General features: G+C 42.7%; 1 protein-coding gene across 1 annotated transcript in view; it reads left to right on the plus strand.

The window, feature by feature from the left end:
* smchd1 (structural maintenance of chromosomes flexible hinge domain containing 1) overlaps positions 1-27,647 on the plus strand; it is a 211,842-nt gene that overhangs the window by 144,415 nt on the left and 39,780 nt on the right. Inside the window, exons 33-37 of the mRNA XM_078540635.1 lie at positions 959-1,062; positions 9,778-9,839; positions 10,804-10,888; positions 22,078-22,209; positions 25,284-25,436. Of these exons, the coding sequence (XP_078396761.1) occupies positions 959-1,062; positions 9,778-9,839; positions 10,804-10,888; positions 22,078-22,209; positions 25,284-25,436 (536 nt within the window). The remainder of the gene's footprint in view (positions 1-958; positions 1,063-9,777; positions 9,840-10,803; positions 10,889-22,077; positions 22,210-25,283; positions 25,437-27,647) is intronic.

Consider the following 27,647-nt stretch of genomic DNA (forward strand, 5'->3'; position numbering starts at 1 on the left):
AGGTGGAGGGAGAATCCTGGAGATTAATAAAAAGGTCTGCAAGCGAAGGAAAGACTCCTGGCCAAAAAAGGGGGCTAGGAGGCAAAAACAAGAGAAGGGCAGCTCAGTGCCACACGGAGCTTGAAGTTAATTAAGGTGGGAGCGTAAAGGAATAAAAGCCTTTGCTAATGACAGATCTTTCAGTGGCGGAGAGGAAGATTGAAGGGTATTGTGAATACACAGCAAGGGGTGAGAATATGAGGCCCTGGTTTCAGTGTTGACAGGTCTTGTTTTTTCATTGTAACTTTATGGTGACCTGACTTCCTAGCCAGACCTTTCTGGTTTTGACGAAGGTTGATTCTAAAGCATTAGCTTAAGCTTGTCCAGTCACTGAACTATGTAACAGCAGTGACTGCATTTTAAAAATTTGTCTGCAAATTGCTTTGGGATGTCTTGGGAACATGAGGTACTATATAATGAAAAGAACTTGCAGTTATTCGAGAGATGGGTTTTCTTTGCAACTTGCCAAATTTGATACTCCATTACTGGCGAAATACAAGAAAATAGAACAGTAAGCCATATTATCCAAGTTATGGCTATCTTTGAAATGCCCTGTCCCAGAAATTTAGTAGATATGAGTCACCGATACAATCTGGCTTTGACTGTGTATGCCATGTGTTTGAATGGAGAATACAAATCTAGCTTTTATATTGAATGGAACTTTGAACGTAGTTGCACAGAAAAGACATTTGGAGTGAAATGTAGTAATCGTGATATACTGTTAAACTCCACAAACCAAGAAAGTATAAATTATTGATACAGCACTTCTTTTGCCTAATTTTTCATGATATGCTCGAGGGTCATTATCATGCTTGAAAATAACCTACTGTGATAAGGGAATTTGCAATAATCTAACCCAAATATTCAAAGAAAATTATCTAATGTATGAACACAATATATTTGTATAATTCTCTTCTAGATTTTGTAGTTAGTGTTATTTCTGAAGATGGCAGTGCAATGAGGAATGTCAAACCAGCAGATCTTACCATGAGGATCTGGAGGGGCCAGCGGCCATCATCCAATGTAAGTTAAATGAATACCTGATAATGCAGTTGTTATGGACTGGTGTGAGAGAGAACTGAAACCCTGTTCCCTTCCCTTTCTGTCCGTGATCAGTATGTGTTTTGAAAAGGAGAAATGTGTTTCTTAACCCCTGAATGGGTGGACAATTTGAATAACCAGCAGCAAACTTTTTATCAGTTTAAATAAAGGATTATTTATTCATGTGTTTTTCCCCAAAGCCTACCGTTTCATCACTCAAACATCCACACTCTCACATCACACCATGTGTGTGCACACACACACTTGAAGAAGATACAATTAAAGAGAATAGTGCACTTTTATAAGTTATAAACAAAAGAATAGTTCATAATTCACGCAACTGGCTCTTCTTAGAAAACAGATGGCACAGGCCTGGTGAAGAAGAGGATTTTTGCTCCTGAAGTGTAATTAGATGAATTCAGTTGCCAAACTCGAATGACAGAGTCGTTGCAGGATTCTCTCAAAGAGTTGGACTTCCTGAAGGTCACAAAGTTAGTTACTTGTAGACTTTTACCAGGAGATTTGTTTGCTATATTGGTGGACTTGAAAAGAAACAGACTTGGAGACCTTACGATGTTACTGTCTCTAGTTCTTAAGGCATAGGTGTAATTTCCCTTTCTGCAGTTGTGGCGTTGTCTTTTTGCAGGCAGCACTTAAATAAATACGGAGACCAACATGGCTGCCTTATCATGTGGTTTCTCACAGCTCCCTTCCAAATATGGTGGTGTGCTTACATTGATTACCACAACCTGGATTATTATTTGCAGACATTCATCCTGGGGATTTGAGACAATCACTGTCTTGGTTTCAGAACAACCCATTCATGTCAGGAAATACCTTTTTGGATGGTTTCAGGGGATGGGTAGTGACACCTCTCATCTGGAATGTGCCCTTTTGTCCTTTTGAGACAATGTGGCAGTTTTTGAATCTACAGATGAAGTCAGATAATTCTCAGTAACCATTTTGTGCAACCAATCGGTGTCCATTTTAAAAAAGAAAAGCCAGTTCCAGAAGATTCCACACTGAGTACAGCTTATATTTTGAAGTTGTGAATATGACATGCTTTTACTGGGCATGACACAATAATAATTATTATTTTAGCCTATCATCTTAATCCTGCTATTGTCTGTTACACTCCTTCCAAGAGAACACACGGCCTTTAAAATCTACCTGAATTAGTAGCCTAAAATCCCTGAAACTGCCATAATACTATATTACACTGATCTCCCTTTTGGTTAGTTATGCCTCAATTTCCTGAGAATTTTATTAGGTCAGAGCATTAAAAGCCAGTGTAAAGCATGTGACACCATGTACACTCTCTCAAATCACTCTACGTATGAAAATTAAAGTTTGAAACGATTTCATGATTACATGTTAAAGAAAATGCAATCATGGAAGTTTTTTTAGATCTTAATGCAAATCATCCCAAACTGTAAAGATGCATTCGAAAATACCAAAAGTAATTTGTAGGTTTCAAATAAATTTTCGTAAGACACTAGAAATAAATGTTTAGACAGAAATTTACAGTTCATTCAGAAATGACATAAATTCCAGAAATTCACAAACTATATTTTGCATGAAGTCAGAGCTGTGTAGATGAGCAAAGGAAGATTTTGGTGAGGGTTTTGGGGAATAGTGTAGTCACTTGCATTCAAATTTGCTTGATTTTTATACTGTAAATTAGCATTATGCTCTCTTCACACTGTTTTGGCACAACTTTTAAGGAAATTCTCCAGGGTTTATTGAGCAAGAGAGGAGGTGAAGTTGCTAGGATTAAAAATCTTAAACTTTCTCAGTAATGGATTTGGAAATTGATGCATCTGAAGGTAAATTCATTGAGACTGCAATAATAGGTTAAATCCCAATTTTCTAGCTATTGTTCCTGCTTAGCGAGGAACTGCATCGGAAGCGTAAGCTCAGTGAATTAGTCTTTAATGTTTTAAATATAGTTACCCATTTCGCGACATAACATCATTAAAATAAATTCCTACAATTGATCTTATTGCAATAAAACTGAATTTTGACCCAACTTAGTTAAAAGCTTCAGTCCATTCAACATCATACAAAATTAAAATGCAGATGCTGGAATTCCAAAATAAAACAAAAACGCTGGAAATACTTAATAGAGCAGGCACCATCTGTGGAGAGAGAAACCAAGTTGGTATTTCCAGTTGATGACCCTTTGTCAGAAGTGTAAAAAGTTAGAGATGGAACGGGCTTTAAGCAAATACAAAGATAGATGGAGCACCTGGTGGCAAAGAACAAAAGAAAAATTTATGATAGGGTGAAAGGCAGGAGAGATTAAAGGACAAAGGGAACAATGGTGTAATTTAAAAGGTGGTGGTAATGGGACAAGTAAAGAAACACAATATGGTTCTAGATGAGGAGGAAATGGGAGAATAGCAGAATGATCAACAGCTGCTGAAAACACTAACTCCTGCTGCTGACCAAAAAGGCATCAGGAGCAGTTGTGCATGCACACTCGGCCCACACTGAAGCTGTTGGCATATTCACAATTGTTCCTGATGCCTTTCGGATCAGCTGGTGGCAGTATACAGTGGTTTTGAAATATTGAAAAGGGGTAACTTGTGGAGCTGCCTTTAGACCCAGCATAATCTTTCCAGTTTTATTAAAAGGCAGCATTTATTTGAACAAGTGAACAAATTGGAGAAGTTGGAGCAGGGGCAATACACAGCCCAGCTAGCTCAGTTGGTAGAAAGTGGGGCTCTTAGTCCCAGGATCGTGGTTTTGAGCCCCACGTTGGGAGACGATTTTTTGTTAAACATTTCAGGGAAATGTTTATTTTTAAATTTTTAACATACTGTTGGGGGAAAAATATCTACTGTACCTGTCATTCCCAGGTATCTTGCATTCGCTACTGGAATAAATATTTGAAAATCAGCATTGCTTTATTTAATTGTTTGCAAGCCTTAATCTTAAATAAAACTCCAAAATATGCTATAAAGGAGATGATTAAAAGTACACCAACTTGCAAAAAAATTGCACAATTTGGCGACAGAAAGCAGAAGCTGTACTTAAAAGCATCTCACTTGAAACACTCACTGGCTGACACTGCATCTGCACAAGTGCAGGAAGTGCTTACCATAGTGTTTTGGCACAAATAAATACAGCCGTCTGGAAAAAATTGGCTGCAGGTTATGATCTGAAGTTGAACTCTTATAGAGTCTGGTATGTTGGTTCAATCAAAAGATGAGGCGCTGTTCCTCAAGCTTTTGTTGAGCTTCATTGGAACAAGAGACCAAAGTCTTGAGTGTCTTTTTTTTATTTCAGCATTTTTGCTGCATACCACCCCACATTCCATACGCATATTTTTGAACTTGTAGCTTTATAGACATAGCACTTAAGTATTCTTTTAAGGATCATGGGTTCTGCAGTTTGAAACATGAGCAATTGTTTCTGTAATTTCCAACCTATCTTCTATCCCTGGAATATTATAGAAATGTTTATTTTTCATGAAAGTCCAGCCTTTGTAAATTAATTGACCATTAAACACATCACGGAAAGGTAAATCCAGTAGTTAACTTCATAAGTGCTCTTTTAGCATTGCGGTAAAAATTAATGACTGCAAATAAACCCCTCTTGTCCAGAAAAGGAACATTTAAAAGTGTGGAGTTTCATTCCTTCAGGCTGTGCATTGTTGGAGATTTGTCAAATTTTAAAATCTAAAAAGAAATTCCTTCCTCAATTGAAACATTGCTCTCTTTACTTCTCTTTCTGTCCAGATTTGACATTGAATTCATGAAATTCTCTTTATCAGTTCTGCCTCTGTTTATCTCTGAATCCTTAAACCTTATTGGTTAAGAACCCTTTTGGCCTCATCATTCACCAAGATTCCAGATGCCTGATTTCCCATTGCCAACTTTCACTTCTGGTGGGCAAAATATTTTTGAGCTGAAGAGTGCAGGAACAAGTCTAACTCACAGGACATGCTGTAAGCTGCCCTGCTTCAAATTCTGGGCTGATGCTCATATGTTCAGTGCACTTTTTGGTAGAGGGGCGGGTAGTGTAACAGGTTTGAGATTCTTGCTCCCTATGTAGACGAGAGCGGGGACCGTAGGGAGGATGAGCAAACTAACCATAGCACCGTGGTACAGGGAGTCATTCAAGTGGGGGGAGAAAAGAGAAATGTAATTGTAATCGGGGATAGTATAGTTAGGGGAATAGATACTGTTCTCTGTAGCCAGGATCGAGAGTTCCGAAGGCGCTGTTGCCTACCTGGTGCCAGGGTTAAGGATATCTCATCTGGGCTGCAGAGGAACTTGGAGTGGGAGGGGAAAGATCCAGTTGTTGTGGTCCACGAATGTACCAACAATATAGGTAGAACAAGGAAAGAGATTCTGCTGATGAAATATGAGCAGCTAGGGGCTAAATTAAAAAGCAGAACCAAAAAGGTGGTAATCTCTGAATTACTACCTGAGCCACAAGCTAATTGGCACAGGGTCAGTAAGGTTAAAGAGGTAAATGCGTGGCTCAAACATTGGTGTGGGAGAAGTGGGTTCAAATTCATGGGACATTGGCACCTGTACTGGGAAAAGAAGGAGCTATTCCGTTCGGACGGGCTCCACTTGAATCATGCTGGGACCAGTGTCCTGGCGAATCGCATAACTAGGTTCGTAGATAGGGCTTTAAACTAAATAGGGGAGGGTTCAGTTGCTTGGAAATATAAAAATCAAAGTTTAAGGAGAGATAAGAGTGCAGGTTAATGACGAGGCTGATTGCTACCAAAAAGTGAAAGGAAGGGACAGTGTGTGTGAATGCCACATTGCACCAAAGAATCATATAAGAGTAGGGAAAATTGACAATAGGGCAAACTTAAAGGCTGTGTATCTGAATGTGTGTAGCATTTGGAATAAAACTAATGAGTTAACAGCGCAAATAGCGATAAATAGGTATGATTTGGTGGTGATTACTGAGACGTGGTTACAGGAAGAACAGGTTTGGGAGTTGAATATCCAAGGGTACTCAGTTTCGGAAGGATAGGCAGGAAGGAAAAGGAGGTGGTGTAGCTTTGTTAGTAGAGGAAGAGATCAGTGCTATAGTAAGGAATGATATAGGCACTAGAGAGCAAGATGTAGAGTCAGTCTGGGTAGAAATAAGAAATAGCAAAAGGAAGAAGTCCCTGGCGGGAGTAATCTATAGGTCCCCAAACAGTAGTTTAGCAGTAGGGCATGGTATAAACCAGGAAATATTGGGAGCATGTAAGAAAGGCATGGCAATAATCATGGGTGATTTTAATATGCATATAGACTGGACTAATCAAATTGGCAAGGGTAGCCTCGAGGGAGAGTTCATAGAGTGTATTAGAGATTGTTTCTTGGAGCAATATGTTGTGGAACCAACCAGGGAGCAGGCTATTCTGGATTTGGTTTTGTGTAATGAGGTGGGATTAATTAATGATCTCATAGTAAAGGATCCTCTAGGGAAGAGTGATCATAGCATGCTAGAATTTCAAGTTCCGTTTGAGAGCGAGAAACTTGAGTCCCACACTAGTGTTCTGGAGTTAAGCAAAGGTACATAGGCATGAGGGCAGATTTGGCCCTAGTGGACTGGGCACGAAGACTACAAGGCAGGACAGCTGATGAACAGTGGCAGATATTTAAGGAGATCTTCAATTCCTCCCAAGTAAAATATACTCCAAAGAAGAAGAAAGATGGTAAGAGGGGGGAAAAGCATCCATGGCTAAGCAAGGAAGTTAAAGATAACATAAAGGCAAAAACTAAGACAAACTAAATTGCAAAGGTCAGTGGCAGGCTGGAAGATTGGGAAACTTTTAAAGATCAACAATGGGTTACTAAAAAAAAATAAAAAGAGCAAAGATAAATTATGAAAGAAAACTAGCACAAAATGTAAAAACTGATAGCAAAAGCTTTTACAAGAATATAAAAAGAAAGAGAGCAGCTAAAGTGAATGTTTGTCCCTTGGAGGACGAGACTGGGGAGTTAATAGTGGGGGATGCAGAAATGGCAGAGATGCTTAATCAATATTTTGCCTCAGTTTTCACGGTGGTGGACACTAGTACCACCCCAATAGTAGAAGGTAGTGCAGAGGGTATAGAGAAGGAGGAACTTAGAACAACCGCCATCACTAGAGAAAAAGTACTGAGCAAACTATTGGGATTAAAGTGTGACAAGCCCCCAGGACCTGATGGCCTACATCCCAGGGTCTTAGAGGAAGTGGCAGCTGAGATCGTGGATGCATTGGCTATAATCCAAAATTCCCTGGATTCTGGAAGGATTCCAATGGATTGGCAAAATGCTAAAAAGCACCCTTAATCAAAAAGTGGGGGGAGGCAGAAAGTAGGAAACTGTAGACCAGTTAGTTTAACATCTGTTGTTGGGAAATTGTTGGAATCCCCGTTATTAAGGCAGTTGTAATGGGGCATTTGGAAAGTCAAAATGCAATCCATCAGAGTCAGCACGGTTTTATGAAGAGTAAATCATGTTTGACTAATTTACTAGAGTTCTTTGAAGATGTGACAAGCAAAGTGGATAATGGGGATCCTGTAGATGTAGTATATCTGGACTTCCAGAAGGCCTTTGATAAGGTGCTGCACAAAAGATTAATACACAAGATAAGATCACACGGAGTTAGGGGTAATATATTAGCTTGGATAGAGGATTGGCTAACCAAAGAAAGAAGAGAGTTGGGATAAATGGGTCTTTTTCTGGATGGCAAGCTGTAACTTTCGGTCCTTGGGCCCCAACTATTTACAATCTATATTAATGACTTGGATTCAGGGATGGAAGGTACTATAGCTAAATTAGCAGATGATACCAAAATAGGTGGGAAAGTAAGTTGTAAGGAAGAAAAAAGAAATTTACAAATGGATATGGACAGGTTAGGTGAATGGGCCAAAATTTGGCAGACGCAGTTTAACGTGGATAAGTGTGAGATTATCCATTTTGGTCGGAAGAATAAAAAGGTGACTTATTATTTAAATGGAGAGAAACTTCAGAATGCTTCAGTGCAGAGGGACCTGGGTGTCCTCGTGCATGAATCGCTGAAAGCTAGCATGCAGGTACAGCAGGTAATAAGGAAGGCAAATGGAATTTTGGCATTTATTGCCAAAGGAATAGAGTATAAAAATAGGGAAGTGTTGTTGCAACTGTACAAGGCATTGGTGAGACCACACCTGGAGTACTGTGCACAGTTTTGGTCCCCTTACTTGAGGAAGGATGTAGTTGCATTGGAGGCGGTTCAGAGGAGGTTCACTAGATTGATTCCAGAGATGCGGGGCTTGTCTTATGAGGAGAGATTGAGCAGTTTAGGCCTATACTCGCTGGAGTTTAGAAGGATGAGAAGAGAACTGATTGAGGTATATAAGATGCTAAAGAGGATAGACAAAGTAGACGTGGAGCAGATGTTTCCCCTTGTGGGGCATTCTAGAATGAGACCCCATAGTTTTAAGCTAAGAGGTGGTAGTTTTAAATCAGTGATGAGGAGGAATTACTTTTCTCAAAGGGTCGTGAATCTGTGGAATTCACTACTTCAGAGTGCTGTGGATGCCGAGACGCTGAATAAATTTAAGGTGGAGAGAGACAAGATTTTTAATTAGTAGCGGGTTGAAAGGTTATGGGGAGACGGCGGGAAATTGGAGTTGAGGCCGAAATGAAATCTATCATAATTTCAAACTGAATTAATATAAAACTGCTTGAGGGGGGTGACGGTGGCATAGTGGTAATGTCGCTGAGTTAGTAATCCAGAGGCCCCAGTTAACACTCCGGAAACACAGTTTCGAATCCTACCATGGCAGCTGGTGCAATTTAGCTTCAACTAGTAAAAGTCTGGAATTGAAAGCTAGTTTCAGTAACGGTGACCATGAAACTATCATCAATTTTCTATCTGGTTCACTATGTTTTTTAGGGAAGGAAATTTGCCATCCTTACTTGGTCGGGCCTACATGTGACTCCAGATCCACAGCATTATGGTTGACTCTTAACTGCCCTCTGAAATGGCCTTGTAAGCCACTCAAGGGCAATTAGGGATGGGTAACAAATGTTGGCCTTGCCATCAACATCCGCATCCCATCAAAGAATAACAAAAATGACCACCCCAGCTAGGGATGTTTAGCATTTTACTTGTATAACTGAGAATTGGGAGCTGGCCCATCAATTATGATCCAAATAAGGTTCATGCAGAAAGATACACCATAATTTATCATTCTGCTTTGGAACACAAGTTCAAAGAAAGAAGCCCATCTTGATCACGTGAGCACAGCCCAGAGTACCCCAAAATTTCAATTTTACTTGAAACTAGTCATGTGGTGTTAAACAAATACAGTAAGGATAAGTGTTGTTCAAATTTCAGAACTAAGGCCAGTTCTGAGTAATATTTCTTTAAACAGACTGGTGACATAATTTTGCAATTTTGAGGATAGTGAAATTGAACAATTTTTCTCTTCCCTGCTCTCTTCTCCTCCTGCCCCCCTATGATTACGTTGCTCCTATACAAATCCCCCTCACCCCAATGATTACGTTGCTCCTGTACAAATTATATGGGGATCCTGTTATGAATTAAAGGGTTGCAGATTTTAAACAGGAATCCTTTTCTTGTACACAAATGGAAAAATCAATTACAAATTTAATTTACTCTATATGCAAAGTAAATATTGTAACTTTGTATGTTATAAATCTGGCCTTCCTAAAATTTTAACCACTTCTGCATGTTTTTATTCAGCCCACAATTCTAAACTGCAACAAAGGACGAGAAGGTGACAAAGAGGGATGTTTCTATTTCAGGTATTGGCGACACTTCTTTTCAGTTCTCAGTAGCACGTTTTATGTGTGGAACAACAGATTGCATTTGTACGCTGTTTGTAATGTAGTAAAACAATCCCAAGATGTGTTGGGCATTCATTTGGTGTGCTTGCATGAGCTTTAATGCTTTTTAATGTTAAACTGCCTGATGTTGAATCCAAATGGCGCAAGGCTGAGAATTTCTAAAGTAGAGTTATATTTTGTTGCAAATTAGTGTTAATAAATAGCATTTGACTTGTAATTTATCCATCATGACAGCCAGAGCCCATCAGTGACAAGATGGTCAACATATCTCCTGGTATTTGACTTTCTGTTCGTTACAAAAAGCTCTTACATCGATGAGTTACTGAGCCTAGTTTATACAACAGAGCTGACCTAACATATCAATGGAATGAAAGAAATGCTAAAATGTTATGGGTTAATTATATGACTCTTTCAAAGTCTTCAACGAAATAATGTTCCAATGTGATTGTCATTAGAATTTGACCCTAAAAAAAACCTCCTTAAATTACATACAATTTACTTTTTTGTTAATATTGAATTTTATGTTTGATCTCACACTGTTATTTCACATCTCAAATTCCCTCTATAACCTCTGCATTAATTTAAGTTACAGGACAGGTATGATCACCCTGGAGCAAATAAGTTAATTTTAAAGGAAGTTAGTGCTTTGGAGAGGCTGTAGAGCTGACTTGGGGTGGGGGGGATGGGTGAGGTGGTTACTGACCTGAAGAACCTGATTCTAGAATTAAGAAAAGCATTATTTAGTTCTTTCTCTTTATAATTCATAATTTAAAAAAATATAAAATCCTCCATTTTATTTGCCTCTTGATGGACACATGCTATACTAATTTCCAGAATTTCATGTGTCCCCTGAATATTCTGACATTTGTACTGCCAATGAATTGTTCAAGCTCTTATTCTGTAACATACATTTATATTTCAGGGACAAAATTCTTCCAGAGCGGACAGGAGTACATACCATTCAATTTGTTTATTCACAAGACAAGATCGTGCTTTATAGTGAACAGGTATGATATGTGATGGAACCCATTTAAAGATTTCATATTTAATAAAAAGAATGAAGATGGTAGAAAAACCTGATGAAACATCATCGCTCGGCATCTGAAGAAAGGTTAAACTCTTCATCAGAACTGAAGACCAAGATAATCAGCATTTTAGAAAGATGAGGAAAAGGGGGGAGAATTAATAGATAGTCAAAGGAAAGTTGAATGAGCTTTAAATTCTAATAGGAAAATTATTAAATATAAAAGATGGACTGTGATAATGGAAAGGCAAAAAGGGGATTGCACGCCGACGTGTTTCACAACAGCATATAAAAAGCATGCACTTTGAGGGAAACTCAGAGGTGAGTACATAGTAACGTTGTGCAGCGCTCGCCCGGGTTGCCTGTTGGACTTCGAGGTTGAAGCGAGTTGGAGGCGTGGGGGTAAGGGCTACCCTGCAGTTGAGGTGACTTGGGGGTAGGGGCAAGGGCTGCCCTGTGGTAGAAGGTAGTGCACAAGCATGTGTAGGGTGGGTGGGGGGGAGGGAAGCGGCCATGCATGAGGAAAACCCTGTATGAAGTGACCATCCCTCTGCAGCTGAGACAGTTCAGGCACAGCCACATTGACATGTGGAGTCAGGCCTCTAGCTTATCTGCCAACTCAAGCAATGCAGAGGCATGCAAATGCCAGCAAGTGCTCCAAAGCTTTTCACCCGCTGGGCACAGACTACAAACTTATGAGTGTGTGTTGGACTACAGAACAGTTGGATGACTGGGCATGTTGTACAATTTCCTTGCTAAAGCTGGCTGTGGAGCAGTCACTGGTGGAGGCCTCACAGCCCCTTGCAATGTCATCATCCTGGTTTGGACCAGTCTCCCCCCCATAGTTCAAGCTAACAATGCAGCCATGAGGTGTGGGTTAGGAGAATGCCTGAGCTGAGAGCACAGCATGCAGTCCAATGGGCACGGCTGCTGCCAGTCACTCAGGCGGAGTGGGGCGGAGGTGGTTGGGGTGTCGGGAAGCCATGCAGCGCACTAAATTTTGGCCTCCCAAGTGGTGGCATTCTCTGGGATGTGTTATGGGGCCTTCAGACTTAGCCAAGAGAGGTTCTTAGTATACCAAGCTAACCCACACGTCTCTCTTTCATCCTGCAGGAGGAGTACATCAGGATCATGGAGTCTGGTGAGGCATACAGCTAGGTCATCAGGCTCCATGACCCTGATGTACTACTGCAGGATGAAAGAGAGAGACATGTGGGTTAGCCTGGATATAGTAACAACCTCTCTTTTTGTTAAGTCTGAAGGCCCCTTAACGCATCTCAGAGTGCTGGCCACCACTTGGATGGTTAGTGTTTAGTGCTCTGCATGGCTTCCAGAAACCCCAACTACCACCACCTTGCCATATAGAGAGCAAAGACGGCGGAGAAGAGAGCATCGGAGGTGCCTGGCTCTGCAGAGGGAGGAGCAGCACCCTCAGGAAGATGGGGGCAGCCGGGGCTCCCACGCACACTGCTGAAGAGCCACAACAAGCCGTCGTTGATCAGTGCCTAGCTAAACCCAGGGTCTTTGGGCGCCGCCTTTCATTCCTGCAGATGACCAACAACCAGTGTCACCAAAGACTGCACATGTCTAGGTAACTGGTCGGTCACATTTGCCAGATACTGCTGGATTTGGTGTCACGGGGACATGGAGGGCATCCAGTGGCCATGAAAGTGACCACGGCACTCAACTTATATGCCTATGGCTCCTTTCAGGGTTCCACAGGTGACTTCTATAGGATAACACAAGCCTCCATCTACAAATGCATCCATGAGGTCACAGATGCCATCTTTACGAGGGCACACAACTTTGTGCATTTTGCCCGGAGCCCAAACAGCCAGGATGCAAGAGCAATTGGATTTGCCCAGATCTAAGATTTCTCACAGGGGTAGCGTGCGATCAATTACACTCAGATCTCCGCCATAACAAACGGTCAACAATGTCAACCGCAAGGGCTTCATTTGCTGAATGTGGTGATCGCACCCAGCTGCACAAACACATACTGCAGGTCCGCGCACAGATTCCAGGGAGTGTACACGACTCGTACATTCTCAGTCGTTCACAGATCCCTGACGTCTTCCAGGGCCCACAGAGGCTGCAGGATTGGCTCCTAGGGGACAAGAGCTACCTGTAGAGGACGTGGCCGATGATACTTGTGTGGCAGCCTCAGACTGCAGCAGAGCGAAGGTATAAAGAGGCTGATACTGCAACTCGCAACTTGGTGGAGCAAACCATCGGGATGCTGAAAATGAGGTTTCCGGTGCCTGGACTGGTCTGGTAGAGCCCTGCAATATAGCCCACAGAGGATGTCATGCATCTTCGTTGCCTGCTGTGCCCTTTACAACCTGGCACTGCGACGGGGAGAGAAGCTGGCTGAAGAGAAGATGCAGGAGCTGGAGGTCTCCTCCAGTGAGGAGGACATGAGGGTGAGGAGGTCCTCAAAGGCGGCAATGAGGCCCTCGCACTGGCCAGACGAGGCAGACACGCTCTGGAGGCCCTCATAGCTGCCAAATTCATGGAGGCTGATGACTTGCAGTGAGGAGACACCATAGATCCTCACATTGCACCTGTGAATGTTTGACTCCAGTATTGCTTATGGCAGTGCACATACCCTCTGTGATAATGCTCTTGTCATGGAGACGTAGTGGAGGCCCCAATAGTCATCCAATAGCAGGAGGATGATGACAACATGCAATGAGGACACTCCATAGATCTTCACATAGCCTTTGAGAATGTTTGGCTCCTCTCTGGCCGAGGGCAGCTCGCTTGCGCTCTGTGATCAGGGTCGCAGAGACGCAGCCATGAAACTTTAAAAGCATCTGACTTTGCCTGTCTTTAGCACCTCACACCTTCAGGAGCACAGCATCAACGGTCACACATGCTGACGAGATGGGGTCCAGCCCCACCTTTAAATGTGCTGAGAGCACACAGAATGACGGAACTCTCTGATGCCTGCCCACGACATTCTGGCAGCAATGATGAGCATCGTCGAGTGCAGGCATCAGTAATGTGTCCAGGGAGTGAGAGGCTGAACCATCTCTTTGGTCTGAAGACTGGACTGAGACATCTACCTTTATCTTGTGCAGAAAGGTTTCACATCTGAGTGACACGAACACCACTCAACAGAACAAGGAGCCATAGGTGGGGAAACATTCTTGGGAGTTTATTTACAATAGTGAACATTATGTACAATTGATTAATACCCGTGTCCAGTCTGTGCAACTGCACTTTAACTTTCCTAACCCTGCTGCTACGTCTTGGTGCTCCCCGGACATCCACAGTGGAGGTGGAGGCAGCCTACTGATTGTTAAGCCCTGTCTGTGGTCACCTTGACGTGCGTCCTCTGGAGGGCCCCAGCCTGCTCTCAGAACCCTGCTGTGTGGCAGTGGCACCCTCTTCGGTTTGTGGAGCTGGAGCTGCTGAGGTCAAAGGAAGAGGGGATTCGGATGGGCCGGACACTCCTAGAGTCGTCTGGATGGATGGCCGTGGGGGATACACCTGCTGATCCTCCTCTCTATGGGTGCCCAAGGGTCCCTGACTGTCTCTTTGAGGAGAAAGGGTAGCTGGAGTGAGATTGGGCGCCCCCCCCCCCCCCCCCCCCCCCCCCCATCTCGCGTACACACTATTGGAGGCCAACTATGGCGTCGGCAATGGAGTTGAGCCCACATAGCAGTGCAGAAACGACTACCTGGCCCAAGGTCTCCGTGGCGGCCATGGAAATCTTTGTTCAGGGCGTTGAACTCATGGCGTTGGCATGCCGGCGCTATGACCTCAGCCTGAAGGCGGACAGACTTCTCCATCGTGCCGTGCAATCTGAGGAGTGCAGTGGACATCCCTTACTGATGTTCCTGAGTTTGCTTCTGCAGCTCCAGCAACTGTGACATGACCGAGTCCAGAGGCTCATCATCTGACTCGGACTCAGCAAATTTCTGGCCTCCAGCAGTCCTCCGAGTGCTGGATGCCTGGGAAGTCCCTGCTGCCGACTGCTGTGGATCAGAAAGTGCGATTGTGCTCACTTCATCGTGATTCCGAGGTTACTGTACAGCTAGGCCCCACTGAGGTGTGTGTCTCTGTGGTGATGGAGGAAGTGGATGAACGCTGTGACGGGTCTTCAGGAAGGGTTTCAGCAAATTCCTCTTCTGAGCTTCCCTCGGGGCTTGATTGGAGGCCCTGGGTCCTAGACTGCCTTGGCAGTTTCCTAGATGTGCCTGCAAAAGCAAGGAGAGATAATTAATGCATGGCCATTAACCATCAATCTCAGCATTGTTGCCTAATGGATGTTGCACTGCTGGATCCTCAATTGGTTGAGCACTGCTGACCTCACCATCAGCACAGCAACCATCTTGATCCTCGCCAGCCAGCTGGATGGCTCTGTTTTCAAAGCCCGTGAGGTCCTTGATTTCAGGCATTCCTCCACCGGTCTGCGACCTCTCCCTCTTGTGTCCCCACTTGTCTTACATGAATACAGATGGAGAAAGTGTAAGTAGGATGCTTGCCAGGCCAGATGATAAGTGTGCCTGGCATGTGTGGGTGGTGAGTGATCCCTCAGACGTGATGAGGACAATGAAGGTATGTGTGAGAGAGTGAATGGTGATGCCCCTTGAACTGGCAGTGAGTGGGGGCCCTTTGGATGTGTGATGGGTTTGTGATTGTATAAGTTGAGAGTAATGAGAAGAGTGACTTACCTTGGTGGAACAGAGGAGATCATTCATCCTCTTGCGGCACTGGGTGGCTGCCCTCTTTTTGCAGGGTGTTGGCGCTGACCACCGCTTCCACTGCCTCCCAAGCCTGATTAGTGACGCTGCTGCCCATCCGGCAGCCAGAGTGGGGTAGAGGACATCACGGTGGGCCTCCATTGTGCCCAAAAAGCACTTGAGGGATCCGTCACTGAAGCAGGGGCCTGCAGTCTTTTTGTCTTTCGAGGCCATCCTGTCTTCCGTGCAGCAGTCATGGGCTGAAAGCACTGAGAGCTGTGTGCGCGATTGCACTTTAAATGTGGTGCCCAGCATGATGAAGTGGCGAGCTAATGGTGTGTCAGGCGAATGAGAGCCCGCCCGCCATAGAAATAGCATGTTTCCTAGGAATGCATAATTAATGTGGCAGGTTTGGGACAATACGGTATGAAAAGTCGCCATTGCGGCCAGTGGGTAGAAGGTTGTTTTACGCGCCATCTACTGCACTTGGGCAGAATCGTCACAGATTCGAACTATGATCTCACCTATAGCTGTGCACATTTTCTAGATGAACCTCCAGAATCTGTAGATCCCTGTACCTATACCTACAGCAACAATTTACATTTATATAATTTAGCTAACAATGGAATTGAAAGACCTTGACGTCTTAGCAGACTTAATGTTGAACATGTCTGTCTAATGCAGAGCAGCAATCAACAAAATAATGGAATATTGACCTACAGCATGTAGTCAAAACCATGCAATATATGTTAGAGGAAGTTGTATTCAAACAGTATAATGATCTGGACCTACCACACCTTGCATATTTGGTTTTTTGTCACTCAACATTTGAGACATGTTGCCGATGAAATCCATGCAGCAGAGAGTAGTGTTGTGGACAGGGATGGAGAGAGAAACTGAAACTCCAAAATTCCCTTCTTTTCTGTCCATAATCAGTGTGGTTTATATTTGAAGAGGTAGATTTGTGTGTTTCTAAACCCCTATTGATGTCTGGTTAATTTAAAGATACAAGCACAGACTTTTGTGCATGCAAACAAAGAGGGTTATTTATTCTCACATTCATCCAGAAATAGCTGAACACTACGTCAGTCACATACCACACACTCAAGAAAGATTAATTAAGGAAGGTATTGCACTTCTACAAGTATAAACCAAAAGAATAATTAACGATTCACATGTCTTTGAGAGTCCATTGAAGAAAGAAGCTTTTTTCCACTCTTAAAGTAAGTTCAAATGACTGGGGTCTGCATATCAGGCTTACTACAAAGAGGGATGTTTAGCGGGTCACAAAGTCAGGCACTCATGGCTATTGTATCAAGATGTCCAATTTCTTTACAGGCAAACTGAGCTTTGGAGTCAGGCTGGGAGTCATAGACTTCTAAGCTCCTGGGTTCTTAAAAGGCAAAGGTGACACAGCCTTTGTCTGCAGCTTTTGCCTTGTTGGTGTTATTTTGCAGACTGCCCCCAGGTCTCTTTTGAGTTTTGGGATAAAAGGATTTCAGTTTCAGAGAACCAGTTTCAGTCACATGGCCATCGATATACAATAAAAGGTAGATGGTGGTCTTTCATACTTGGCTTGTGAATAACTGGTCTCGTAAACTTTCCTTTGTTATGTTGCAAACCTGGAGACAGAGAGTCCACAAGTCCATTGACTCTGTTATTTTGAGTAATCTTAGAACAATTGCAAACGTGAATTCCACAATGGTGTGCTTTATAGGCATATCCATTCAAGGGGGGGAGCTCCCATCCCCAGTATTGAAGATCAGATCCATGAAGAAAGATGGAAAATGTTGGCTTTTCAGCCTTGAAAGGAGAAACACAAAATAGTATATAATCTAGTAGTAGAGACAAAAACCCTGGAATAATTTAAGAAGCATTTACAGTTGTCAATGGACTTAGGTGTCTTACTGAGCCTGCGGGTGAGCTGCGATGGCCCTTCCTCATCTGTAATTACCTTGCGAACTCCTGAAGTAATTTACAAAGTCTGTATTTAGGAATGAAACCAGCAAGTAAAATCTCAAAAATTATAATCCCCAGATTATCCACACTCTAGTGAGCATAGAAGTAGGATAGAACAGATGAATGGTTAGCTGGAGGGATGATGCATGAGCGAGGGCTTTAGATTCCTGGGACATTGAGATCAGTTCTAGTGGAGATGGGACCTGTACATGCCAGGCAGATTGCACCTGAACAGAGCCCAAGACCAATGTCCTTGCAAGATGGTTTGCTACTGCTATTGGCAATGATTTAAATAAACTTGGCAGGAGGATGAGAAATAGGAGGTAAGATTAGAGACAGAAAACAAGGTGCAAAAAGGATTGGGAGAGACCAATAGACTAGAGTGAGAAAGAGGAAGGTATTAGGCGGGGTCCAGGTAAGAGGGAAAGCAGTAAGTTCTAAATTAGGTTTGCAGTCCATGTATGTGAACACATGAAATGTTGTAAACAAGGTTGGTGAGCTGCAAGTCTAGTCAACCACATGGGAGTATCATGTTGTGGCAATAATGGAGATCTAATTCAAAAAAAGGACAGAACTGGGTACTAAATATTCCTGGATGCAAGGTGTTCCAGAACGATGATGAAGGAACTAAAGGAGGAAGGGTGGTGGTAATGATAAGGATAATGTCAAAGTGGTGGAAAGAGAAAATGTGCTACGGAGCTCAAGGCTAGAATCTATGTGGTTAGAAATGAAATGAAAGTAGCCGTAGTCTCAGAGGACTACAGGCTGCTCTCTCATTAGAGAGAGACGACAGGTGGTGAGTTTAACCTGAAGGTCACCACACCTCAGGCGAGGGACATGGTTGAGAAGGCCTTGATGGATGACCTGAGCCGCTATGGGATTGAACCCGCGCTGTTGGCATCACTCTGCATCACAAACCAGCCGTCTAGCCAACTGAGCTAACTGACCCCCAATGTGGGTAAAGCTAAGAAATAATAGATGTACCATTGCACTAGTGGGTATATTCTACAGGTCACCAACTAATGGGAAAGATGTCGAAGAACTAATTGACAAATCAATTATAGGGAGTGCCCAAATGATAGAGTAGTTATAATGGGGGACTTTTAATTATCTTAATATAGGTTGGGATCATATAAAAACCAGAGAGAATAAACCAGTCAGGATTCGAATGCAGCTAATATGGTGGGATGTTGAGTTTTAATAAGAGTTTAAGGTGGGGTATAACATTGCTGGTTATAAAGCAAAAACTTACGCACGTGACAAGTAAGTGAGTACCAGTCCAGATCGGGCAGGATGGCTAGCACGGATGAACAGCTCTTCAGTTCTTCTCTTCCTGGGGCTTAAGTTTTCATGACTTCTGGAACCCCTCAGGAAGGTTTGACTAGAGTCTTCCTCAGAGCCCTTTTCCACCACCTAATGTAATGAACCCTTCCAAAGTCTCTTACTTTATACTCATTTTCAGAGATGGATGCCTGGATGGATTATTGACCAGGTCTTTTGGACCTACGAAGATTTACTTCATTTCAAAATAACTTATGGGGTGTCGAGGTCTTTGTCTAAGCTTTGGATTAAACATCCTGCCTTGGATATCAGTCACCTGTCATTAATCTTATGGACCTTCGCACGTATCATATGGCCATATTCGGCCATTCTTACCTCATTTCGTCCTCTCCAGCTGTCTTTTCTAGACTAGTTCCTTCCTCCCATTCATTCCACTATCAGTTATTTATGTCTAAGCCTGTTCATGAGGCCTGCTAACAAGCATTCACAATGGTCATTCAGTGCAATAAAAGCTGAATGTGCTGGAAAATCTCAGCAGGTCTGGCAGCATCTGTGGAAAGAGAAACAGTTAACATTTTGAGTTAAATATGACTTCTCTTTGGAACTGTTCCAAAGAAAGGTCATGTTTGACTCGAATCATTAACTGTTTCTCTCTCCACAGATGCTGCCAGGCCAGCTGAGTTTTTCCACCACATTCTGCCTTTATTTCAAATTTCCGGCATCCGCAGTATTTTGCTTTTAGTAGCCATTCAGTGCAGCTGTTCTTACAGCTTATTGGGCTAGTGAACCGGGCTGCAGACACTGCAGATGCATCTATTATTACCACATAATGCTGGATGTGTGTACTTCAGCAAGCAAGCAAGTTTATAGGAAAAGTCTAACACATCTTCATACCACTCTTTCAACTATGGCTTTATGTTCAAAGTAGCCAGCCTTAACTAAGAATAATAATTTTTTTTACTATTTTGTTCATGAGGCATCGCTGACTAGGCCAGCATTTATTGCGTGTCCCTAATTGCCCTCGAGCAGGTAGTGGTAAGCTGCTGCCTTGAACCACTGCAGTCCATGTGCTGTATGTCTACCCACAGTGCCCGTTAGGAAGGGAGCTTCAGGATTTTGGTCCAGCAGCAGTAAAGGAACAGTATAGTCGCAAGTCAGGACACTGGCTTGGAAGGGAACTTGCAGGTGATGGTGTTCCCATGCATCTGCTGCCCTTGTCCTTCTAAGTGATAGAGGTTATGGTTTTGGAAGGCGCTGTTGAGGGAGCCTTGTTTGAGTTGCTGCAGTGCAATTTGTAGATATCACGCACTGCTGCCACTGTGCATCGGTGGTGGAGGGAGTGAATGTTGAAAGTGGTGGATGGGCTGCCAATCAAGTAGACAGCTTTGTCCTGGATGGTGTGGAGCTTCTTGAGTAGTGTTGGAGCTGCACTCTCATCCAGGCAAGTGGAGAATATTCCATCACACTCTTGACTTGTGCCTTGTAGATGGTTGACAAGCTTTGGGGAAATGTCAGGAAGTGAGATACTTGCTGTAGAATTCCCAGCTTCTTACCTGATATTGTGGCCACAGTATTCATATGGCTAGTCTAGTTCAGTTTCTGGTCAATGGTAACCCCTGGGCTGTTGATAGTGGGGGATTCAGTGATGCTGATGCCATTGAATGTTAAGGGAAGATGTTTAGATTCCCTCTTCTTGGAAATGGTCATTGCCTGGCACTTGCGTGACATGAATGTTACCACTTATCAGCCCAAGCCTGAATGTTGTCCAGGTCTTGCTGCATATGGGCATGTACTGCTTCAGTATCTGAGGGGTCATGAATGGTTCTGAACATTGTGCAATCATCAGCGAACATCCTTTCTTCTGACCTTATGATGGAGGGAAGTTCATTGACGAAGCAGCTGAAGAAGGTTGTGGCCTAGGACACTACACTGAGGAACTCCTGCAGCAATGTCCTGGAACTGAGATGATTGACCTCCAACAACCACAACCAAACTGGAGAGCTTTCCCCTGATTCCCATTGATTTCAGTTTTGCTAGGGCTCCTTGATGCCACACACAGTCAAATGCTGGCTTGATGTCAAGGGCAGTCACTCTCACTTCAACCCTGGCATTCAGCTGTTTTGTCCATGTTTTGGACCAAGGCTGTTATGAGGTCAGGAACTTAGTGGACTTGGTAGAATCCAAACTGAGTGTCAGTGAACAGGTTATTGCTGAGCAAGTGGCATCTGATAACACTGTCAATGACCCCTTCCATCACTTTGCTGATGGTCGACAGTAAACTGATGGGGCTATAATTGTCCAGGTTGGATTTGTCCTGCTTTTTGTGCACAGGGTATAACTGGGCAATTTTCCACATTGCCAGTATTGTAGCCTGGTTTCCATGCCCATGAAACCATGCACAATTTCCTTTCTACATTCTAAATGTCCAGTGAAGAAGATCAGATTCTGAGAAATGAGCTGCCTATCTTTCATTCTCATTTACCTGGACCAGATTCTTTCTCATCCCACTGAAACCAGTCCTTCCGCAATTCATTATTTTACTCTGGATTACTCCTTGTCATTTTCCAGAGCTAACCAAAACCTTCTGCTACTACCACCGGCCCCTACTGACACTTGATCCACTTGTCCCACCTCGTTTCTCAAGGAAAATGTAATGAACCTTTATAAAACACTGATTCAGTCTCAACTGGAGAATTATGCCCAATTCTGTGCACCCCACTTTAGGAAGGATGTGAATAGGGTGCAGAAAAGATTTACGAGAGTGGTTTCATCGATGAGGGACTTCAGTTATGTAGATAGATTGGAGTAGTTGAGATTGTTTCCTCCTTAGAAATGTGATGGTTGAGAGATTTGATGGAGGTGTTCAAAGTCGTGAGGTAACTAGACTGAGTTGACCGGGAGAGTTGTTCGTAAAGTGTCAAGAACCAGAAGACAACAATTTAAGGTGATTGGCAAAAGAACCAAAGGTGATATGAAAAAAGCTGTTTTTGCACAGTGCGTGTTAGGGTCTGCCGTGCGCTGCCTAAGAGTATGATGTGATGACTTTCAGTCATGACTTTCAAAAAGGAATTGGATAGTTACCTGAAGAGGCAAAAATTGCAGGGCTACGAGGAAATGGTGGGCGAGTCCGACTGGCTGAGTTGCTCTTGCAGAGAGTTGGTGTGAATGCAGCGAGCTGAATAGCCACCTCCTGTGCTCTAACAACTCTGATTTTATCTTTTGCGCCTCTTTTTCATTCTAGATTACTTTCCATGTGGTACCAGGTGAACCAGTGAAATTAATGCCAGAAGAACTCCCAGCCACTCCTACTGTCTCAAATGTCCGCAGTGTCGCCCATCGTACCTTGGTCAAAAATTTGTGTCTGAAGATCATGGTAATAAAATTCCTTTTATTATAATGTTAATTTCAAGTAATAACCACTGATTCTTTTTCTATTTTATCTCACTGTTCTTTAGATGCCAACAATCCTGCAAAACCTTGCCCAATGCCTGTGAACCCAAATGCTGTTTGTCAGTAACAAAAACAGAAAATGCTGGAAAAAACTGAGCCAGACCTGGCAGCATCTGTGGGGAGAGAAACAAAGTTTACATTTCGAGTCCAATATGACTCTTCAGTTCTGAAGAGGAGTCATATTGGACTCAAAAAGTTAACTCTCTTTCTCTTTCCACAGTTGCTGCCAGATCTGCTCAGTTTTTCCAGCATTTTCTGTTTTTTGTTAGATTTCCAGCATCCGCAGTACATCGCTTTTATTTTAGTAATTATCAACAGGTTACTTGTACAGGGTATCACAGCTGAGCCCAATTCTGCTTTCATCCAATATCCACATGTGTTTTCCAGATTTTCACTAAATTGAAGTCAGGAAGGGAATATCTGGCAAATTGCAATTTGTTGCCGATTATTTCTAAAATCTAAATGTTTTAGTTTTTAAGCAATTAGGTGGTTATTGCTTGAAAGTACTGTTTATAGGTAAAGGGAAAGAAAGCAAAAGAATAACACATGAGAAAAAAGCGATTGGAAAAAAATACCGTAATGGTATGGACTGGGAAAAGAAGCCATTGTTAGAGTTTTTGTGACTCTAATCAGATAGTTAAGAGATAAAACCAAGTGAGGCGGTCCCATGGAACTGGACAACATTGAGGCATTGGATAGGGCTGGTGTTGTTGACCATTAAAAGACTAGAGCGGTTAAGAAGTGGATAGTTCAACACTACCATTGTAACAGTGTAGTTTCTGTATAGTTAGGGTGGTTTCACTACTGTAGCAAGGACTAACTATTGGAGGAATTCAAACAAGGAGTTGTGGGAGCAATGGACATGAATCTGTGAGATGACAACCTATTCAAGATTTTTGGAGAGGAAAAGAATACTGCAGATGGAGAAGCAGCATGAGGATTTTTTGACAGGTGATGAAAGCGAAGGGGGCAGTGCTTGGAAAAGAAACTATTTACCATGTCAGCCAGCATAGACCCAGAGCTAAGTTGGATGTTTCATGGAATGGGGAGAAAGGAGTGGTTGCATGGACTCAGCTTAGAGAAGATATGAGAGGAGATTGGAGAGACAGCAGGTGAGGGTTTGGGGCTGGTTTGGCATGAAGGAGAAGATGGGGAAGCAGCAGGGTATCTGAATATATCATAGTGTAATGGTGGCATAAAGTGCAAAAGCAAGAAAATTATGGTGAACTTTATCGAACACTGGATCGGCCTCAACTTGAGTATTATGTCCAATTCTGAGCATTGCAGTTTAGAAAGGATGTGAAGGCATTTGAGAGGGTGCAGAAAAGATTTACAAAAATCGTTCCAGAGATGAAGGACTTCAGCTATGTGGATAGGTTAGAGAAACTGGGGCTTTTCTCCTTGGAGAAAAGAAGGTTGAGAAGAGATTTTATAGAGGTGTTAAAATCATGAGGGGTCTAGCCAGAGTAGATAGGGAGAAACTATTACTAAATTAATACCTGGGATCAAATAGACTAGGTGTTTATTCCTTGGAGTTGAGAAGAATGAGAGGTGATTTCATTCAAACATTCAAAATTCTTGCAGGGCTCGACAAGGAAGATGTAGGAAGGATATTTCCCCTGTCTGGGAGGCCTAGAACCAAGGGACTCAGTATCAATAAGGGCGGGTCTTTTAGGACTGAATGAGGAATTTCTTCACTCAGAGGGTGGTGAGTCTTCAGAATTCTCTGCCCCAAAGGGTTGTGGAGGCTCAGTTGTTCAGTATGTTCAAGACTGAGATCAATAGATTTCTACATATTAAAAACATTAAAGGATACAGGGATAGCGCAGGAAAATGGTGTTGAAGTAGAAGATCAGAGTGGGCTCAAAGGGCTGAATGGCTTATTCCTATTTCTTAGGTTCTTAAGCTGTTTCCATTGGCAGAAGGGTCGAGAACCGGAGGACACTGATTTAAGTTGACAGACAAAAGAACCAAAGACAGTATGGGGAAAAGCTTTCTTTATGAAGTGAGTGGTCAGGATCTGTGACTGTGATGGAGGCAGATTCAATTGCGGCTTTCGAAAGGGAATTGGATAATTACCTAAGGAGGAGAGGGTTTGCAGCAGGGCTACGGAGAAAAGCAGGGAGTGAGACTAGCGAGTTGCTCTTGCAAACAGCTGGCATAAACATGACAGGCTGTAACCATTCTACAGTGTAACAGAAAACCTGTAAGGGCTGGAATTTAAAGAGGTTATTGGTAGAGGAGAAAAGAACCTTGGTTCTCCAGGATAATCCTAAAGTGGAAGGTTTTGACAGAGATGAGTGAGAGCTGCTGGTGTTTGATGTGGTCCAGCTAGACCTAACCTGTGGGTGGCTATGTTAGTTTTGTGATAGGTTCCATGTGGGTGTCGCTGGCTAGGCCAGCATTTATTACCCATCCCTAATTGCCCTTGCGAAGGTGGTGGTGTGCTGCCTTCTTGAACCGCTGCAGTCCATGTGATGTAGGTATATTGCTATTAGGAACGGAATAGAGGGACAAAGGCTTGACAGGAGTTTGAAAGTGCATTCGTAACTAATTTGGAGGAGTTTTTTCTAGAGACAGGCACAGAAAGAAGTAGAGCTGGGAGGATAAAGAGTTATGGATAGTGTAGAATATGAAGAAGTGGTCAGATTGCCGTTTGATGTTTGAGAGAGCTATGGTATGGAGGCCATGGGGATGGGCCATGCCCGGTGAGTTCATATGGAAGGAGAACAGGAGATAAGCGAATTTAGAGACACGAAGGTAAGGAGTGCTGATTGCAGGGATAAATTTAAAGTGTTCCCCCCAGTCAGTGTTTTTTTTAAACTAAGTTTGTATTTTTATTCATTTGCTCTCCCCCTCATCTATAAAAATAAGCCTTTCATTTTTCTTTACAGACATTTGTATTCGCTTGAATGAATATTTAGATGTTTATATTTATTAAGACGTTGGCTGAAGTAATGCATCTAAGCTTTCTTTATATTTGTTCTTCACAATCAGGATGAATATAACAATGCAGCTGGAGAGGATACTTGTGGCAAGTTGGTGGTTACTATTAAAAGTACGATTGAAGATGATGGTGAGATTCCTCAGTTTCAGGGAAAATTCAGCTGTCTGGAGTTTGAACTCAACCAAGGATCTTCTGTTGTTTCAGTAAGTTGTATTTAGTTTAACTCATCTGGTAAAAGCTTGCTGACAGGCAGTTAACCTGAATCTTTCAGGGCTGAAATGTTAACTCTGTTTCTCCCTCCACAGATGCTGCCAGATCTGCCTGCCGAGCATTTCCAACATTTTCTGTTTTTATTTTATATTCCATATTTCCAAAGTTTAAAATTATCCCATACCCCACATTAGTTTCACTGCCAAAGCCTATCTGTTCCCCTCTTGATTTTGGGTTCTTCTGTTTCAGTTGAGTTCAGATGAATATAAAAGCTGTGAAATTTATATTTGGAGCCTATGTATTGGAATGGGTGGTTTTCTTCTGTCAGTTTAGTTCATTTTCCTGAGTAGTTATCAACCAATTAGATTGGCTATCATAATAGTCAGGACTAGTTAAGGGCTAGTAGCTGCATAAAGGTTAATGGACAAGATAAGAGCTCATGGTGTTGGGGTAATTTATTAGCATGGATGGAGGATTGGTTAACCAACAGGAAACACAGTCAAGATAAATGGGTCGTTTTCAGGTTGGTAAACTGTAACTGGTGGGTGCCACATGGACCAGTGTTGGGACCTCAACTATTTACAATCTAAATTGGATGAATGGGCAGAATTGACAGGATGGCCACATTTGCTGACAATTTAAAGATAGCTAGGAAAGCGAGTTGTGAGGAGGACACAAGAGTCTGCACAGGGATGGGGATAGATTAAATAAATGGACAAAATTTGACAGATGGAATACAATGTGGGAAAATGTGAAGTTCTCCACTTTAGTAGGAAAAATAGAAAAGCAAAATGTACTTTAAATGGAGAGACACTACAGAATGCTGTTTTACAGAGGGATCTGAGTATCCTCATACATGAATCATAAAAAGTTAGCATGCAGGTACAGCAAGGAATTAGGAAGACAAATGGAATGTTGGCCTTTATTGCAAGGGAGACGGGGCATGAAAGTAGGGAAGTCTTGCTACAACTGTATCCCGTACAGCTTTGGACCCCTATTTAAGGAGGGATATGCTGGCATTGGAGGCAGTTCAGAGAAGCTTCAGTAGATTGATTGCTGGGATGAAGGGGTTGTCTTATGAGGAAAGATTGAGTGGGTTGGGCCTATACTCATTGGAGTTCAAAACAGCAAGAAGTGATCTTAATGAAGCATATAAACTTCTAAGAGAGCTTGACAGGTCAGGCGTTGAGAGGATGTTTCCATAGTAATGGAATTTAGAACTGCGGGGGTGCAGTTTCAGAATAAGGGGTCTTCGATTTAAGACAGATGAGGATTTTCTTCTCTGAGGGTTGTTAATCTTTGGAATTCCCCACCACAGAGAGCAGTGGAGACTCAGTCAGACAGATTTTTAATCTACAAGGGAGTGAAGGGTTATGGGGGACAGGCAGGAAAGTGGAGTTCAGGCCATAATCAAATCAGCCATGATCTTATTGAATGGGATCAAGCTCAAGAGACCAAAAGGCCTGCTCCTCCCCTTTCTTATATTCTTACGAGCCCTTAATTAATCCACCCTTGTCTTAGATTATCCTTTCTGAAAACTTTCTTATGTTTGAGGTTAAACTGATTGCCTGTAGTTGTTGGGTTATCCTTACACCCTTGTTCAGAAAACATTTACTTTTCTCCAGTCTGCTGTCGTCACTCCGTTATCAATGGAGATGTGAAAAGTTGATGCCAGTACTTCCACAATTTCTCCGTTTGCTGGGAACTCTGGCTTTGGTAACCCTACTTTAACTCTCAGGGGAATGTATCTCAACTGTACTCAAACTATCTCTTCCTTGAAGGCAGCCCATTCTTCAAATGCAGTTTTGCCTGCTAGTCCCCTCAGCCTAATGCAATTGGCCCTCTTCTAATTAAGTATAGTTTGCTTTAGAGTGCTCCTTGTCCTTTTCCATAGCTAATCTAAATCTTATAATACTGGATCACTGTTTTCTAAAAGTTCCCGTACAGATCCACTCGATCCGCCTCATTCCCCAGAACCAGATCCAGCAATGTCGTCTTCCTTTTTGGGCTAGAAACAAGCTACTCAAGCAAATTCTCCTGAATACACCAGCAACTCTTCCCCTTCTCTGCCCTTTACACAATTATTCCAGGACATATTGGAATAATTGAAGTCCTCCACTCTCAGTACTGTAGTCAAGTATTTGTGAAAAAAGAGACATGCTGTTGAAGCTCTTTGTCTTGCACCCATCAGTACAAATGCAAGA

The sequence above is a fragment of the Cetorhinus maximus genome, chromosome 4 (assembly GCF_964194155.1).
Source record: "Cetorhinus maximus chromosome 4, sCetMax3.hap1.1, whole genome shotgun sequence".
Taxonomy (NCBI): domain Eukaryota; kingdom Metazoa; phylum Chordata; class Chondrichthyes; order Lamniformes; family Cetorhinidae; genus Cetorhinus; species Cetorhinus maximus.